Consider the following 12,113-nt stretch of genomic DNA (forward strand, 5'->3'; position numbering starts at 1 on the left):
TTGCTTTAGGATCTCTTCACACAGTTAGAACACAGTTAGGAGGTCCCAGGCCTTAACCCTGGTTGGTGTTTAGAGCAGAACTTACACATCTTGAATGAGCCAGCTCTCAAATAACAGTGTGTTAAAAATGCTGACCATGTCCCCTCTTCAGTGATGCTGGTGCAGTAGGTGGGACAGGGTGGGCAACATGAGAACTCACATTTTTGGGGGGGGTGTTCCGAGACAGGGTTTCTCTGTGTAGCATTGGAGCCTGTCCTGGAACTCGCTCTGCAGAGCAGGCTGGCCTCAAACTCACAGAGATCTGCCTCTGCCACCGAAGTGCTGGGATTAAAGACGTGTGCCCCCACTCCCCTGCCCAGAACTAGTGTTGCCAGAGGTTGCTGTGGCTTATGACCCAAGCTCTGAAATCTAGTGTACCTGAGTTATGCTTGAATTGCCATTTCACTTTCAAATACTTTGCTATTCCATCGCTATTCAAAAAATTCCACAACTTTAAAAGGCTAAAGTTGAGTCAAAACAGAAATAATTTGCAGGAGAATAGAAAATTTCACACAGTTCATTAATTTACAAGTATTCTGCTAAGCTGCACAGATCTATGCCAAGAGAAAGTTAAAGAGGAGGCTGGGAAATGTTCAAAGGAGATGGTAGTGTGTATGCTATGTGTGGTTTTCTTTTCTATGTGAATTTAACTGTTATTTTTCTAGCTGACATCTGGGGAGTGTCTGTATTAGTACACAGACTCTGAAGGTGGACTTTACCTCTGTGTGGTCAGTACTTCTGGGAACCCAGCAGGCTCTTACTAAAATACTTGCTGTGTAGTTTCTCCTTGGTGTCTGTCCAATGCAGAGTACTGCACACTTGATTATGCCTGCACTCTACTTTCCTGATTGGGTATAAACCCAGGAGGGCTGAGATGACTTTTTTCTTGCTTGCTGCTGGATGACCCATGCTTAGAATAGTCCCGGGCAACTCTAACCACTCAACATATGATGAAAGACAAGGCTAAATCAAAGGTAAGCTGGAAATCCATCTCAAATGTGAGATAATGGATGCACACAGTGCTTTATTCAAACTGTATTTAAAACTCAGCATTACTTCATTTTTATTGTAAGATAATTAAACCTAGAAATGGTGCTCTGCTTACAAGGGTATCCTCACTAGGAGAGTCAAGACCATGAACCTGACCATTCATTTTATCCCTGACTATGATGGCTAATACTCAGCCCCAGGTGTGAAAAGCCAGTGTACTTCTGTTTACTAATGGTTACAACCAGACAGTCCAGTTTAAGAACTGATTACATCTGGGAACAAGGGCACAAACAGAAAAAATAGAAATTCATGGGCCTGTCTTCCTTCCTTAGGGTACACACCTCTGGCAGGAGAAGCCAAGCCTTCACCTGGGACACCTTTAATACATGTACCTTGGAGTTCTAATCCCAGAGATCTATGGAGACAGAGCTAGATCAGTGTATACAAACTTGGCAAAAATCTCCCCGGGTGTGCACACGGTTTGAGAAACACTGCTTGAGTCCAATCGAACTGCTTATACTGCTCTAACTTGGTCAAATCCCCACTCTGTGTCTGCCAAGATCCAGGAGTCGAAGCCATGGATACTATGTTTCTGAAACAATGCTGTGGCCCGTGCAGGAGCCGATATCATTGAAGAGTTGCAGGTTCATATTGCATTTTCTTGAATCATAAAAACCCGTGTGTCAAGACATTTCTAAGGATTCTCTTATTTCCCAGAACCAAGAACTGCTATCAAAAATAGGTGGTCTCCTCCTTTCCTACATAGTTCTGGTCCAGGCCCTGGGTGGAGCTCCTTGAAGCTGACCATCTGCTGGCCAAGTCCACCTCCAGGTAGTACAGCCATATAATCCGCCAACAGACTCTGGAGGGAGTTTAATTATACTATAGCCAACTGAAAACTGACATTTCTGAGTTTACGGGGACCCAGACAGGTGGGCTGTTTCATGATCCTGGAGAACTCTTGTTAATTCAGTATGCCATGATTCTGTTTTACCTGTATGCCTTGAATCCCTTCCTAAGGACTGTGTAAAGTAATGAGGCAGAAACATGGAGCAAAAAGGAAAGAGAAGCAGATAACACAGATGAGGATGCCCTATCGATTCCTTACTACTACATGAAAACCCAGTCTGACAGTGAGCATGGTCAAAGCAGATCACTGAGCATCCAGCCAGATGTCCCTGGACTCTGTGACTCCAGTTTTCACCTACACTCAAGGATGCTTTCCCCCTCCTAAGAAATGGAACAGCTTTGGATCCCCTGGCCATTCTAGAGTAGGAGTTTTTAGAAGGAAGAGAAGACATACATGTATTACTTACTAAACACAAAAGTAAAAGAAAGGACAGTAGGGTGGTCAGGAGTCTGGACCAGTCTGACCAATCCAGACTTCTCACCTTGACTTATGGCTCAAAGTAAGTCATGAATAAAGGTGCAGTAGCCTTGTGACTTCCTGTGTGTCTTCACAGGAAGGACTGGCTGACTGCAGAAGACATACTAGTAAGGTGGGTGGCGCCTGCATCTGTCTACTGACCCTACAAAGAAAGGAGCCAGCAGAATGGGGGAGCACAGATGTCATAATGGAATTTCCAGGTACCAATCCTGTGTACTGGGGCTGGGGATGCCCTTCTCAATGTCTGCATCACCACGGAGACCAATCTTTCCTGTGCAGCAACAGCTGCTGCCCGCTGTCTGCTACAGGAGTTGCCAGAGGGATGCTTGGAGACATCTAATAGTTGGGCATGGCATGAGGGCTTGAGTTTCTGTGCTGGCCTGTGAAGATGGTATTTTCAGAAAGGGAAAAGCAGCAATTAGTCACCTGTCAAATGACTATGACAAAATCTGGGCCAAGGCTGGATGCTGGCCTATGACCAAGGAGAGGGTAGCTGACAGGGTTTCCTGGGATTGCTTCTGCAAATAACAAGTCTTTGGGTGACAGATAATGGAGGATAATGATAAGGCAGGACTCTGCCCACTGTGTTCAACACTGACTAATTCTCTACTATCAGCTCCATGATTCTGGAGGGCTTCAGGAGACACTTGTATTAAAGCACCGGGGGAAGCAGGCAAGGGAAGTCTGGTGGTTAAGTTGGCTGGGAGCAGAGAGAACACAGGAAACAAAGCTGTTCCTTTGCAAGAAGCAAGTGTGGTGAGCAGAGAGCATGCATGTGCAGCCTGGGGATGACGTGGGTGAGGAGAGGCGCAAGGGTCACTGCAGACCACAGGTGTGTCAGCCTGCAGCACCCAACTGTGTAAATGTGAGCCACAGGTGTGTCAGCCCGCAGCACCCAACTGTGTAAATGTGGACCACAGGTGTGTCAGCCCGCAGCACCCAACTGTGTAAATGTGAGCCACAGGTGTGTCAGTCCACAGCTCCCAACTGTGTAAATGTGAGTCACAGGTGTGTCAGCCCTCAGCTCCCAACTGTGTAAATGTGGACCACAGGTGTGTCAGCCTGCAGCTCCCAACTATATAAATGTGAGTCACAGGTGTGTCAGCCCTCAGCTCCCAACTGTGTAAATGTGGACCACAGGTGTGTCAGCCCTCAGCTCCCAACTATGTAAATGTGAGCCACAGGTGTGTCAGCCCGCAGCATCATGGGAACTGTGGGTGCACACGGGAGCTGTGAGAGACACGATAATCAGGTGTTCTCTTGCCTTGGGTACATTTCCAAGGTTATGTTTGTGATAACCTTTTCCATTCTCAACAGAGCCAGTATCATGAGATGACAGGGAAGAGATGGGCCTGGAGTGGCTGGTCACAGGCCACAGAGCTGGAGGACAGTGGAAGAAGTGACTTGGCATTGATTTCAGGCTCAAATCCATGTCCTTGAGTCTCTTGATTGATTTGCATGTGGTAAAGGGTGCAATACATTTTTTTCACTTCTTTCAATATAGTCAATGACTTACACCCAATAGTTAGGTTAAAGCAAATAGAATTGACCAGATCTTCTCCTAAACTTAGAAGTAAAAGCAAAAGACAAACATTCACCTCCATGTTTAGGATCTGGCTGAACAAAACCATTTCTCTTTAAGTAAAAGTGTTTTGGCTATAGATGGAGGGATGCGGCAACGTGATGACAAGGAGAAGACTGTTCCAGGCTGGCCTCTGGCACAGGTCATGGAACCTCTTCTGCAGAGCCCTTTTTTCCTTAATGAAGCATGTGCATAAATTCTTACCTTGAGAGGATGCTTAAGGTGGCAAGCAATGACCTCTACGCTTGCTGCATCACTTTGGGCTGCTACTTCCTGCATTTGGAAGGCCTGGGCTTGCATGTGAGCTGAGGAAGGGTTGTGTGAGGGGCAGGGCTATGGGGCAGCTTTGCAGCAGACCCTCAGGCTTGACACAGGGCTCATTGCTGAACATGCACTTCCAACTTCGGACACAATGGTTCAGCTTCCTACTCCTGCTGGTTGGTCACTGAAGTCCAGATAAAATATTAATCACTCCTACAGGCTGGAGGAGATCCAGCAAGATACTTCATCCAGACTGGCTCTAGCTGGCTCTACAGAAGCAAAGCAATGCATCCCTACTACTCACAGCATGCAGAGCTCTGCACAAATGAAACTTTTGATGGAGCTTTCAACCAAAGTTCTGGGTTTCGGATTCCAGAGGCTGCACTTTCAAATTCTGAATTAGTCTGTAATACTTAGAAAAACAGTATTCAACCAAGGGAGAAAAATGAAGACCATCGGGCCTGGTGTATAGGCCTGCAATACCAGCCACTTGGGAGGCTTTGGCAGGCGGATCAGAAGTCCAAGGCCAGCCGGACAGCTTAGAAAAATCCTGTTCTGAATCAAAAACTAAAGAGTGGGAGATGCAGCTCAGTGGTACAGCATCTGGCTACCAAATGCCAGGCCCTGGGTTCAATTCTCAGTACTTGGGAATCAGGAGTGGAAGGTGGGGTGAAGAAGACAGGCAATCAATTAACTGCTAACAACTGACAAAATTTGGCCAGAAAAGATTTGGAGCAAAAAGCACTGCATATAAAAACAATGCAACAGTTTCTAAACAAGGCAGGAAGCATTCTCTCTCACATCTGAAAGAGGCCCAGGATCTGGAGAGCAAAGTTTAAACACAGCAGCTGTAAGACAGACACACACAGGCTGCATAAGCCCCACCCAAGAAGCCCCCTCACCGCTCCCACGAAAGAGCTGTTCTGGCACAGACAATTCATTAGCCTATGAGGTCAACCAAAAAAGGACCATTCACAAAACTGAGCTGTCTCACAGGCAGGCAGTCTTCTTGGTCTTGAATCTGCCCCTCTGGTGACTATCAGAATGACCAACTTCTTCCTTGTTACATTTTAAAGATTAAAAAAAAAACTTACTTATAAATAACTTTCAAAAGCTTGTGCTAGACACACAGGCCTTAAGTACTAACACACATAAGTACTAAAACCTACACATGAAAGCAGATGTGTCTGCAGCAAGCTCTGATATGGAGTGTGATTTTCTGGAGTCATGGGTTGAGAATCTATGTGACTTTTGAATTCTCTGAGTGAGACCTTGAGTCATCCAGCTGGAAGTGGGAGCATTAGGACCGAGTGTTGTTTCCTGTTTGTCCATCAGGACCCCTGCTGCTGATATGCTTAGGTGATACTTGAAAGCACAGGGGCTGAGGGTATGTGTGCTCGGTGGGAAGTCCTCCTCTACGAGGTGACAATAAAAATGTGTGTCCCCACTGCCTAGAGGCTCTCCAGGGGCTTTGGGAAATAAAGAAGAGCTCTGAGGCAAGCAGAATAGCTGGCTAATGAGAGTGACTGAAGAGGTCTGGGTTCTCTAACGTGCCAAGGTGGCATGTTACAAAACGCAGGGATAGGAGTTCAGTGTGACAGACATATCCTCCCCGAAAGGCTGCTGTGCTAAAAGCAGAGGTTCTCAAGCTCCCCAGTGCTGTGACCCTTTAATACAGTTCCATGTCATGCTGACCCCCAGCCACAGAATTATTTACCTTGCTGCTTCATAACCATAACTGTTACTGTTTTGAATCATGATGTAAATATGTTTTGGAGCTAGAGGTTTGCCAAAGGGACACAACCCAATGGTTGAGAACTGCTAGCTAAAGGCTTGGTCCCCAACTGACCAAGAGGTGACTGATCACAAGGGCTCGGAGCTAATAAAGGAGTGACCACCGGAGGACTCACAACATAGTGGCATTTTTTTGGGGGGGGTGAAACTTTGGGGCTAGGAGTCTAGATGGATAAAACAGGTTTCTGAGGGCACGCTCTGGATGCTCTTGTGTGTCTGTCTCTCTTTCTAGGCCACCACAAAGTGGGGCAGGCCCTGCCAATCACTCCTAACTGTCACCACATTGTGTCCTGCCTTACCCTAGACCCCAACAATGGATCCAGCACATCTCAGACTAAAACCCTTGAAGCCAAGAACCAAAATAAGTCTTCCCTCCAGTGAGCTGTTTGTGCAGGCATCTGTCAGTGATGGAGGCCCGCTAACAAGGCTGTCTATGTGTAAGTATGAGGTGGTTCTTTAAGCTTTCTGTAGGGTGTGAGCTCAGGATCAGCTGAACCACAACACTCTGGGGCTTTATAGTCACTTTCCATTATTGAGGCATTACCCTATATATTGACCTCGCCTACTCTCATGGCCAGGACTCTTAAGAAAAAACAAAAACTTCAGCTATTAAGAATACAGTAAAATTTTTGAATGAATATATTAAAGTTAGTGTTACTTTGCCTCTCCTATGTTCACTATAAATCTGTTTTTTTTTTTTTGGGGTGATACATTTTAAGATCTGAAAGGGAAAGAGCAATTACAAAAAAAAAATTAGAACCTAGGTTGCATATTCTCTACCCCCATGGCAACTTATCTGTAGGGATGGCTTCTCTTAATGACATTCAAATATAACCTCCCCATGTAATTACCAGCCCGTATTAATGCACTTCTCAAAGGGGTGCCACAAAAAACCTGCGCAGTCATCAACAGGGAAACTGCAGGACAGAGGGGAAGGCCCAGCCTAGCCAGAAACAAGTAGAGGAACTTAATCACTGTAATTTACATTTTGTCACCAAGTCCCAGGTACAAGCTCTTTTATGCACTGTCAAGAGATCTCCACATTAATTGCTGCTCCTGTCTGCAGAGGACACACACACTCTAATTTGCTGTGATGTCAGCTTCCCCAGCAATGCACATTTGTGGCTTAGTCCTCTTTCTCTCCCTCCAGAAAGGGGAGGCCGCTACAGCTCTGACTATCCAACTCACTCTGCCAAGACCAACAGACCCAAGTTACAAAGCATGCCTGTTTACTGGAGTCCAGAGCAGTGTGACTCAAGCCTCCGGTGGGTGGGAAGTCCTGTCGTCCTCCTGAAAGACCACATTCTTCTCAAGTAAGTTTGACTTCCAATAGCACAGCTATTTCTAGGCAATGACTTCAATGATTCCACACGGCCCCTCTGAAGCAGAAAATCTAGATAATCCGTTCTGAGGCTTTGGCAGGTCTGGTCAACACAGTAAAACCCAGGTGCCTGCTTCCAGGGGGTGGTGTGGGTTGTGTGTGTTTATGTATGTGTGTGTGTGTTTATGTGTGTGTGTGTGTGTGTGTGACCCCTGGGCTTGTCACAGCACAGCCTCAGGGTTTTGTGGTTTGGCACCAGGGCCCAGCTCTTCTCAACCTTGCTCTGAGGTCACACCATTCTAGACCATCTCTCTCCAGCTCCCTTTCTGCTACCTCAGATTAGAGCAAGGATCTCTCTTCAGGTGGACTAAAACCACGGAAACAGAAATCTAGGTTTCTAGAAACTGCTCAGTCCTCAACATTCCGAGGGACACTAGCAGCCTAGCTAATAAGATGGAGGGTCATACCTATTCTGCTATTGCTATTCTGCCAGGCTGCTGCACTGCTAACAGCATTCGGGGGCCGCCTTTCCAGTCAACCTTTCTAGACCCATCCCCTACCCTGCTGAGGCAAATATTCTTTTTCAAGATAAATGCTACACCTATATAGTCTCAGTATCATGACCACCCAAGCAGGGACTGAACAAGGAGCACACCAACAAGCATGCCAAACTGCATGAGGAGATGCCCTCAGGGCCTCAGCCTCACACAAAGAACTACAGGTAATTAAGGAAAGCTGGGGGTGGGAGAGGTGGTCCTCCCCAGGGAAGAGCACACCAACTGAGCGACCAGTGACAAATGGTCAGCCCTGAAAACATGCAGACAAATACCATTATACAGCTGAACAGGTTACATTTAGGAATATATATATATGCATATACATATATGCAGGCAATAATTAATGAAAAATGAGGCCATGAATTTGAAGAAGAGTAGGCGATGGTATATCAGAGGGTTTGGAGGGAGGAAGGAGAAGGGAAAAATGTAATCTAAATACAATCTCAAAAATAACAACAAGCTAGAATTAGGGATGACAAACAGAGGCACCGTACGCTTGTGAGGATGCACACAATCACACAGCCTCGACCTTGAAGAGAAACGTGAAACTCCTCGGCAAGAACAGAGACACAATGAGAAACCTGAGTGCTGAACTGAGTTAAATACCAGAAAAGTAAATGTCTTTTCCCTTCAAGGTGATCTGGCACTTACTAGACGGTTGCACGCACGGCTTCTCATTTGGAAAACTCCAATGCTAAATTCGTCTTCACTGCCAGGTGGGACACCAGGTTAGACAGTTACATACTGACCAGCAGCTTGCAACAGTAATAGGTAAAAGGAGGAACAAGCAGAGATGCAGAGCTGCAGGGCAGAATGCTTCGCCCTAAGACAGAGTCTGATCACTCTGTGCTCGTAAGGAAAGAAGAGCTGCATTCATTTTGCTTAGCAGAGCGATGACCAAGGACAAGGCAGGAGTGTAGAAAGGGCACACTGCACCTTAGCTATGCTTTTCTGATGGGCATCTCCACCCCACCGTGTCACTGTCAGGAACCAGTAATGGAAACACGGGGTAAGCGACGGCTGAGGGCAGGAAGCTGGAAAGGCTGCCAGTCTTAGGAAAGGCCATTTTGTCTAAAAATATAGTCTAGACTTTCAAATATCTTCAAAAATCGGTAGCTCTCTATAGTCATTATATATCAATGCTGAAAATCAAAATTAGAAAGCTAATTCTGGAATGTAGTTAGGGAAATTAAAAAAAAAACAACTTTTCCCAATTAATATATCTACAGAATTTTCTCCAAATTTGAAATAAAGCATTAAGATTGCTAAACAATTTTGCTGAAAATAAATGGCATAAAATAGCAGCATATAAATCACAGTGTTTATAAATAAATGTACACAAACTCCAGTGCCCCTGAGGACATCACTGACCACTAAAGTGGGGGAGGGGGAGGGGAGGAACCCTGTGGGCAGAGGCTAGGAGGGCACTTACCTGGTGTGTGACACGGCATCGTTTATGCTGAAGGTGCTGTTCTCCCTGGTCAGCGGGCTTGAGCCGCCCTGGCTCTTGCTGTGGAGGTCCAGACTGAGAGAGGACTCTGCTTTCCTGTCCAGGCCATGGCCCTCAGTCTCCAAGGTCCGATCTGCCAGGGAGAGCACTTCGCTGGAGCTGTGCCACAGGGGTGCCACCTTCTCTTTGCCTGGCCCCGAACGAGGTGATGAGGTGGCAGCCCCCAGGGAGGCCGTGCTGCCATGGCTCAGGCCATAGGAGGTGGTATCGATTCCGCTATCAGCAGAGATGCCCTGTAGGTAGTTGTAACTGTTGAGCTCAGATTCTGTGCGGTCCCCATCATACCACTTCTCATCACTGTGGGCACTTGATGCGTTGCTGGAGAGGGTGTTGCTGCTGGAGTGGCTGGAGTAGTGGCTGTCAGACTACAAGAGAAGCAAGAGTTACTTACATGCAGGGCCCAAGAAAGATTCACGGGAGTGGGCACTCTGGCATGTGTCTAATTACAAAGCACCAATAACCAGTCAAAATACGGTGACAGTGCCTGGGAACAACACTCAGACTGATGGGCTCATCTGTGGTATCCCTGGCAGAGAAGATACATGTCCTCCAAGAATCCATTTCCCATTATTTCACTCAGGCCAACATAACAACACAATGACATAGTGATGACTTTAACCAGGAAAAAATATAAGCAGTCATTGATATCTTTATTATTATCTTAACATAGAGAGGAAATGACATTTCCAAAGGGCTTATAATTAGAAAGTGTGCTTGACCCTAGAAGTCAAACAACAGTGGCTAGCAGGCAGAATCTGGGATGAATTAAGTCTGAACTCTTGTGGTTCCCCAGTTAGCATGTACTAAAGAGACAGCTTTCCAACCAGTACTGAAAGTTACAATCTACACAGAGACGCCACGATAATTCATTAGGGGGACAAACTGGTCTCATCACTAAATGGTACTGAGATAACTGGATATTCACATGCCAGAATCCTCCAAATCAACCAATCAACCAACCAGCCAAAACCAAACAAGAAGTTGTTGAATTCTTACTGCATAGAAAAAAAAAATTAAGAGGCACAGAAGACCTGAATCTACAATGTAAAACATGAGACAAAAACAGGTATAATTTTCTGTGACTGTGGGTAACTGTGTGGTTTCTTAGCTAGGACACAAGGACAACACACATGAAACTGGATTTGATCAAAACCAAAGCTTTTTGTCTCAAATAATACATTAAAAATGGTGTGACCCATGAACAGATGTCTCTGCAGAGCAGACACTTAAATGTCAATGACCACATGGAAAGGGGCTCCGTGTCACTGGCCACACAGCAATGTAGGGCAAAGCAGAGTGAGGACTCTACATACACAAGAAAACCTCCAAACAAAGCAGCAGACAAAAAAGGGGATTATTGTTAGGAATGAAAACTGCGGCAGTCGCTATGGCAAAATAACTGCAATTTCATTCTTGATGAAGATTCAAGAGACATAAAAATGTATATTCACAAAAACATATGCTTGAGTGCTTATAGAAGCAGCAATCATAATAGACAAAAGTAGACACAAGCCTAATGAGTGACTTATGAATAGATAAAAATAGAACAATCTCTCACATACATACATACATACATACATACATACATACATACATACATCTCCATTTGTCAATGGAGTACTCTTCAGTCCCCAAAAGGAATGAACTACAGGTGTAGCTACAACAAGGGTAAGAATTTTTAATCTGTGTTTAATAAAAGATCTGAGACACAGAAGGCCATAGATCACATGATTTCCACTGAAGTGCAATGACAAGCATAGACATATCCATAGATGCCCCAAGTAAATTAAGTGGTTCCCTGGGTCTTGGAAGGGACAGGGAATTGGAGGTGATTACTGAAGGATACAGGCTTTCAGAGTAATGAAATCTTCTGAAAAATTGGCTCATGGTGTTGACTGTACAACTCTTTGACTATGTACATATTATTACAAACACATCTACTTATTTAGGTGTGTGCATGTATATGCCACAGTGTGTGTGTGTGGAGTCGGAACACAATTTGCTGGAGTTGGTTCTCTCCTTCCACCATGTGGGTTTCGGCATTAAATTCAGGTCATCAGGCTTGGCAGCAAGTGCCTTTACCTGTTGAGCCATCTTCAGTCTCTTTGAATATATTAAAAGCAACTAGATTACATTCTTTAAGTAAATTTTATGGTATATGAATGACATCACAACAAAGATGTGTATGCAGTCAGTGGCTTAGATGCCTAGAAATGATGTTTTATAGACTTTACCAAAGAAAAAAGCTTTTAAAAGCTACCTGAACAAACTTCTGGTGTACAGATGGTTCTGGAGGCTGAACTCAGGGCCTTGCACAGACTGAGCAAGTGCTCTGGGAAGTGATATTTAAATGGGAGGAAGACGGGAAGCCCAGCTATTTGCTGGAGACAAGAAGATGAAGGGAAGTGCCATGTGTGCATCTCTGGTGGAGGGAGGAGACGTCCTTTGCTGGCCCAGACCAGGGAGGGAGGACACCTGTGTTCCTGGAGGTGAAACCCTCACCTTGAAAAGGCACCACCCATTACTTTACTACTAGCATGCTAACTTTTCTCCATAACAAGTCTGTTTATTTAACTTTACATTTTGTAGATGTCATCTCAATATGCTGCCCAGGCTGTACACTGAGTGCTGGGGTACCAGCTGTGCACCATGCCTAGGAATTGTGCAGAACT

General features: G+C 45.4%; 1 protein-coding gene across 9 annotated transcripts in view; it reads right to left on the reverse strand.

Moving 5' to 3' along the window:
- The window catches only part of Sipa1l1 (signal induced proliferation associated 1 like 1), a 284,590-nt gene that overhangs the window by 17,506 nt on the left and 254,971 nt on the right, over positions 1-12,113 (reverse strand). For all 9 annotated transcript variants that reach the window (XM_040742801.1, XM_040742806.1, XM_040742805.1 and 6 more), the window contains one exon: positions 9,364-9,806. In XM_040742801.1, coding sequence (XP_040598735.1) covers positions 9,364-9,806 — 443 coding nt within the window. The remainder of the gene's footprint in view (positions 1-9,363; positions 9,807-12,113) is intronic.

This window comes from Mesocricetus auratus, unplaced genomic scaffold (assembly GCF_017639785.1).
Source record: "Mesocricetus auratus isolate SY011 unplaced genomic scaffold, BCM_Maur_2.0 Super-Scaffold_15014, whole genome shotgun sequence".
In the NCBI taxonomy this organism is placed as follows: domain Eukaryota; kingdom Metazoa; phylum Chordata; class Mammalia; order Rodentia; family Cricetidae; genus Mesocricetus; species Mesocricetus auratus.